The 5,665-nt window shown below is 57.9% G+C and overlaps 1 protein-coding gene across 3 annotated transcripts in view; it reads left to right on the top strand.

Moving 5' to 3' along the window:
- Positions 1-3,764: 3,764 nt before the first annotated feature.
- Positions 3,765-5,665, top strand: part of TP53I11 (tumor protein p53 inducible protein 11) — a 6,219-nt gene continuing 4,318 nt past the window's right edge. The window contains exons 1-3 of one of the 3 annotated variants that reach the window (XM_004708316.2): positions 3,765-4,007; positions 4,711-4,853; positions 5,387-5,445. In XM_004708316.2, coding sequence (XP_004708373.1) covers positions 4,725-4,853; positions 5,387-5,445 — 188 coding nt within the window. In that variant the 5' untranslated portion in view covers positions 3,765-4,007; positions 4,711-4,724. Of the gene's footprint in view, positions 4,008-4,580; positions 4,854-5,386; positions 5,446-5,665 lie in introns of all 3 variants that reach the window. The other 2 variants (XM_045290947.1, XM_045290946.1) reach the window with 2 other exon arrangements.

Here is a 5,665-nt window from a genome sequence, read left to right on the forward strand (position 1 = left end):
AAAGGCAGATACATGGACGTTAACCCCAATTATGGGCTAAAGTATTTAATTGCTACGGGGGCACGGAGTACTTTTTTTTTTTTTTCCTAAAAAGGGGCATAGATCTGTTTGGGACTCTATGGTGGGGATCTTCCTCCCGGGGAGGTGGGGAGTGAGGTTGCAGACTCCACTCTCCCTGGGGAGCCCCTTCCCTGGTACCTGGTGGGCTGTCCTGGATAAAGCCCAGCCTTGTATCCACTCCTGGGTCTCAGGACCGGACACTCCTCATCTGCATCCAGTAGACTGTGGTTCGGGGGGAGGAGGGGCCCAGGCCTGCGGGGTGTGTGTGTGTGTGTGTGTGTGTGTGTGTGCTGGGGTGGGGATAGGGTGTTGGACCTGACTGGACACCTAGGGACAGCAACAGTAGCCACAACCTCTCAGCCCTCTGGGTTGGGACAGCCCGGGGAAGTCGGCAGACGCTGCTTGGGACGCTCCCCTGCCCTTAGCCCAGAGCCACTGCCACATGGTGGCGGCTGGAGGAGGACAGGGTGTCGGCGCCCAAGCATGGTGTACTTTCCGGGGGCTCACGGAGGGCATGCCTGCCTTCCTTACACCCCACATTTTCCAGAGGACGGAGGGGGAGACTGAGGCATAGCCTGAGTGTGCCACTTGCTCAAAGGCACACAGCTAAGATGTGGCCCATCCATGATTCGAACCCAAATTCAGACCCAACCCATTGGCATCGGGTCGGTTTCGACTCCATGGACCCTTTAGGGCAGAGCAGAACTGCCCTCGTGGGGTGGGTTCCAAGGCTTGGCATCTTTCTAGGAGCAGACAGCCTCTTCTCTCTCCCGGGGAATAGCTGGTAGGTTCAAACTACTGATCTTGTGGCTAGCAGCCGCCCATTGTGCCGCAAGGGGTCCAGATTTGAACCCAGGGAGCCCGGATTCAGTAGGCAAGCTCTTGACCACTAGGCTTCAGCTTGTAGCTGGCACTTTATAGAGCCTGTTCTGTCCACCGTGTGAGGAGCCCCTGTGACATGGTGGTCATGCCTTGGGCTGCTTGGCACAAAGTCAGCAGTTCAAAGCCACCAGCGGCTCCCTGGGAGAAAGACGAGGCTTTCTACTGCCATAAAGCATTTAGGTCTCAGAAACCCACGGGGGCCAGTTCTACCCGGTCCTGCAGGGTCACCGTGTGCGACATCTGCTCTGTGGCAGTGGAGTGTGGTGTAGCCTTCCGTCCACATGTTGTCCCTTAGGCAACCATGGTGGAGAAGTGGTTTGTGGGGTTAGGTGCTACCATGTCCATTTCCTGGCCTCCCCCCACCCCCATCCCCAGAGTGTGTTCCTGCGTTATGGACGCAGGTTGCCAGGCCTTTCTTCCTTGGCACTACCAGATGGACTTGAATGACCCTTTCTTCTGAGGAGCCCGGTGAGTCATGCTTGTGGTGCCAGGGATCTTTGGGGGGAAAGCCAGGGTCGCGATTTCCACTTGGGGAACCCTTGGATCCAGAACAGAAAGGTAACTTGATCTGATCTCTTTTTAGCAGATTCCCTTCCCTTGTCCACCCAGACTTTATGGGGAGATTCCCTTCCCTTGCTCCACCCTCCCACACCTCAGCGCTGGCTCCCCATAGGTCGTCATAAATGCAGCTTCTTCATTCATACCTGCTGTTGCCCCTCTCCGTGCCCTGACCAGGGTTATCCTTGAATTCACCCCAAGACCCTTCCAAACCGAGCCCACACTCACCGGTTTGTGATTCATCCCCACCTTACACGGCCCGTAGAACTGCCCGTTGACGTTTCCAAGGCTTTAAAAATCTCTATAGGAGCAGACAGCCTCATCTTTCTCCTGTGGAGTGACTGCTGGGCGTGAACCGATGACGTCGTTGGCAGCTCAGTCATGACACTATGCCTTCAAGCTCTCTAGTAGATGAGAACTGCCGCTTCGGTTCTCAGATGGAGAAACAGACTCGAAGCCATCAGGTTGATTTGCCCCACCTTGCAGAGCCAGGGAGGGGCAGAATAAGACTGAACCAGGCAGCACCCCAGCTCGGCTTTCACAGACCAGGGCACCTGTCAGAGTGGCTGCAGCCAAACTGACCCCATGAAGTGTTGACAAGGAAGTGGAGGAACGGGAATGCCCAGCCACGGCCGGGGGTGGGGGGTGGGGGCGGGTGCCAGATGGTACAGTTGCTCTGGCAGCCAGTCCTCCTGTCACGTTGTTGTCCGACTCACAGCACCCCTCGTACAACACACGGGAACACTGCCGGGGCCTGCACTGTCCTCGCCGTTGTTCTCAGGTCTGAGCCGATTGATTGCGGTTGCAGACACTGTCCAGGCACCCCGTGGGGGGTCTTCCTCATGTTCCGTGCCCTCCTCCTCTACCAAGCACGGTGTCCCAGCATTCCCTCTCCTGGGTAGGATTGCCTTAGGGAAAGGAAGACTTAGAAACACCCGTGTTTCTAGCAGCTGTGTGCAGAACTGCCCCAAGCAAACTCCTGACGCACAGGCCCAGTCGGAAGGCTTTCAAAGGCCTTGGGATGGGTGCGCGCAGTCTCTATTAAACCACTTCATTTACATAACATTTTTGAAAGAAAATAAAGATTCTCAGAGTCACAGGCACGGGTCAACCAGGGGCTTGCGGGGCGAGTGTTTGGGGGGCTGGCGGAACTGCTCTGTAGGGTACTTTGGACGTGACCCTGACTTGAATCTGGTGGGGCTGTGGCTTAGGCTCAGCTGCTCCTTGGGAAAATGACAGCCGTCTCACAAACCCTTTAGTTAGTGACCATGGGTTGGAGTTGACTTGATGGCAGTGGGTGTGTGTGGTTGTTTTTTAAAATTTTCATTGTTGTTTGTTCTAAATACCCGAGACTGAATTCATAGAACTGGAAACCAAAATAAGCCCAGTTTACTGTATGCAAATTAAAACATCAAAAGCTAGAGGGGACTCCTGGAGAGGAAGGGGGCGGGTGGCAGGGCCTCTGGCTCCCTGGCTGCTGGTCTGGAGGGGAGGGTGGGGAGGCTTCCTGTGGCTCTCAGCAGCTGCATGCTGGCATTTGTGGGTGGGCAGCAGTGGGACGGTGGCGGCTAATGAGAGCTTCTGTTTGGACTCTGGAGAAGGGGGTGGCAAGCAGCTGAGGTGTTGTGACGGCTCCCCCAGGCCCTGGCAGAGGCGGTTAAACCCTGGCTGTGGGCAGAGCCCCACCTACCCTCACGCCTAGCATCCCTGGCTACAGGGTGCCCCAAGGGGAGGGCATCAGCAGTGGTGCTGATTGGGTGCCTCTGTGCTGCCATTGAGGGACTTCAGGACCCCTCAGGGTTGTGAGGGAGGGCAGCGGTCAACTTTCCCATTTTCCACATGGGGAAGTAAGGTCAGGGCGAGTAGGGTTGGCCACAGCGGGGCCATTTGCAGGACTGCATAGTCACTAGACCCAACCGGACTCGTGACCTCTAATGTAAACTGGGTCCTCTTCCACAGTTTAGCGAACGCTTCCTCATGTGTTTTGCAGGGAGCTGCTGGTGTAGTGGTTATGAGTTGGGCCTCTAACCATGAGGTCAGCAGTTGGAAACCACCAGCCACTCTGTGGAAGAAAGAGGAGGCTTTCTACTCCTGTAAAGACGTACAGTCTCAGAAACCCTCCGGGGCAGTACTACCCAGTGCTATAGGGTCGCTGTGAGTCAGCATGGACCAGTGGTCTGGTCGGATTCATAGTGAGCCTACAGGACCGGTGGAGCTGGCCCAGGGAGTTTCCCAGGCTGCAATCTTCCAGAGCAGATGGCCAGGGACCGCTGTCCCTTTGCTGGAGTTTCTGTGTGGGGTTGAACCTTGAACCAGCCCTTTACTGCCTGGATCCTCAACCCAAGTCTGGAGCGGTGGGGTGCTCTGCTAGCAGGGTGGCTGCCCGCCTTCTGCTCTGCCCACCTTTCCTGACTGTACATCCATCTCGCAGAGATTTTGTCCGGATTGAAGACAAGGCTCTCCGCCTCACCTCTCCATCTCCCGTGCCGGAGTCGGGACCTGACACGGTAGGTGTTCCTGACCTGGGGGGCTGCCAGCATGGGCCCCTCACTGGCAGGTGACGTGGGTTATCAGCAAGGGAGGGGACCGGGCTCGGGAAGGCCATCTGGACTGCCCACGGCCTGTAGCCCTCAGGGCCACCTTCCATCCTGCTGAGCTCAGCCAGGGCCCATCCCTCCCCCTTCTTTCTGGCAGGTTGAAGAAAGGTGTCTGGGAGTTGGGAGGGGGAGGGGGAGGAGGGCCTTCTGGGTGGCAGGGGCCAGTATCTAGGCTCAAGTTCAGTGGGGGGCCTGGACTTCAGAACTAGACACCCCTCTCTCCTGGGTCCCAGTCTGGGTACATTTGTTCCACTCTGAGCCCTGGCTGACCCAGGCCGTAGTGACCACACCCTGTCCTGTTTCCGACTCCCCCACGGTCCTTCCAGCTGTCACCCACAGTTGGATAGGCCTTGGGTGTCCCTGCCCCGATCCGTTTACCAGATGAGGACGCTGCAGCAGGACAGGGCACTCAGCAGGGTGGAGACAGACCTGAGTGCTCAGTCTGAGTCCTTGGATGCCCACCTGCCCCCTATCCCTCACCAGGACCCCGGCTGAGGAAAAGCCCCAGTAGGCCCTGTGGTGGACTCTGGCTTCTCCTGGCTATTAAGACCCTCACTCCTGAGGGCTAGGAGCGGGGCAGGACCAGTGGTCTGAGGCCGGCGCCTCCCCCCAGCTTCTCTGGACAAGATGGCGGCCAAGCAGCCCCCACCCCTGATGAAGAAGCACAGCCAGACGGACCTTGTGAGCCGCCTGAAGACGCGGAAGATCCTGGGCGTGGGCGGGGAGGACGACGATGGTGAGGTGCACCGCTCCAAGGTGGGCCCCCTGGAGGACGGGTCAGCTCCAGCCCCCAGCAGGGGAGCCGGCCCAGCCACAGCCAGCAGGACTGGGGGAGTCGCTGGGCCTGTATCGCTGTAGGAGCCTGGGGATGGGGTTCCTTTTCCTAGAAACCTAGCCGGGGGAGTAGCATTTGGAATGGAAACCCAAGATCATTAGAAAATTAATTAAGTGCTTTCCCAGCATCATGCCGAGGGTTTGCCCAGCACGGCAGGGCCGCCATCTCTTTTCTTGGGAAGTGTGGATACAAGCTTGTGCCCCATTTCGGAGATGAAGAAACGGAGGCTCAGAGAAGTGGGAGGTGGGGGGGCCTTGCCTACAGCCACGCCAGTTAGCTGGCAGAGCCTCTAGCCACCTTGAAACTAAAGGGTTAGAGAGAGCCAAGAGATGGGGTGACCGAGGTGTGAATCCAGCTGAGACATGCCAGGTGTGGGTGGGGGTGGGGTGGGGGGCGCAGAGGCTGTGAGTGGGCAGGGCAGATGAGGCTGAGTCCGGCTCCTCTGTGTCCACAGATCAGTCAAGTCTTGGGCAATGAAATAAAATTTACAGTCCGGGAGCCTCTGGGGCTCAGGTGAGCGCTTGTGTATGTTTGGGGGCTCCCTGAGGTGGTGGTGGGCGGGGGATGGAAGCTGCAGAATAAATACCCTGCTGATTCTGCCTTGTGCCTGGGTGGTCTGGCCTCTTCATTCCATCCTGTCTCTGGGGCACTTGGTTGGAGCAGGTCAGGTCCTTGGGGCGGGCTTGGGTGGCATCGCAAGGCCTGGCTGTGACCCTCCTCTCCTGCCCCCCCC

Source organism: Echinops telfairi, unplaced genomic scaffold, assembly GCF_000313985.2.
Source record: "Echinops telfairi isolate 266 unplaced genomic scaffold, ASM31398v2 ScPeMD7_60;HRSCAF=208, whole genome shotgun sequence".
NCBI lineage: Eukaryota > Metazoa > Chordata > Mammalia > Afrosoricida > Tenrecidae > Echinops > Echinops telfairi.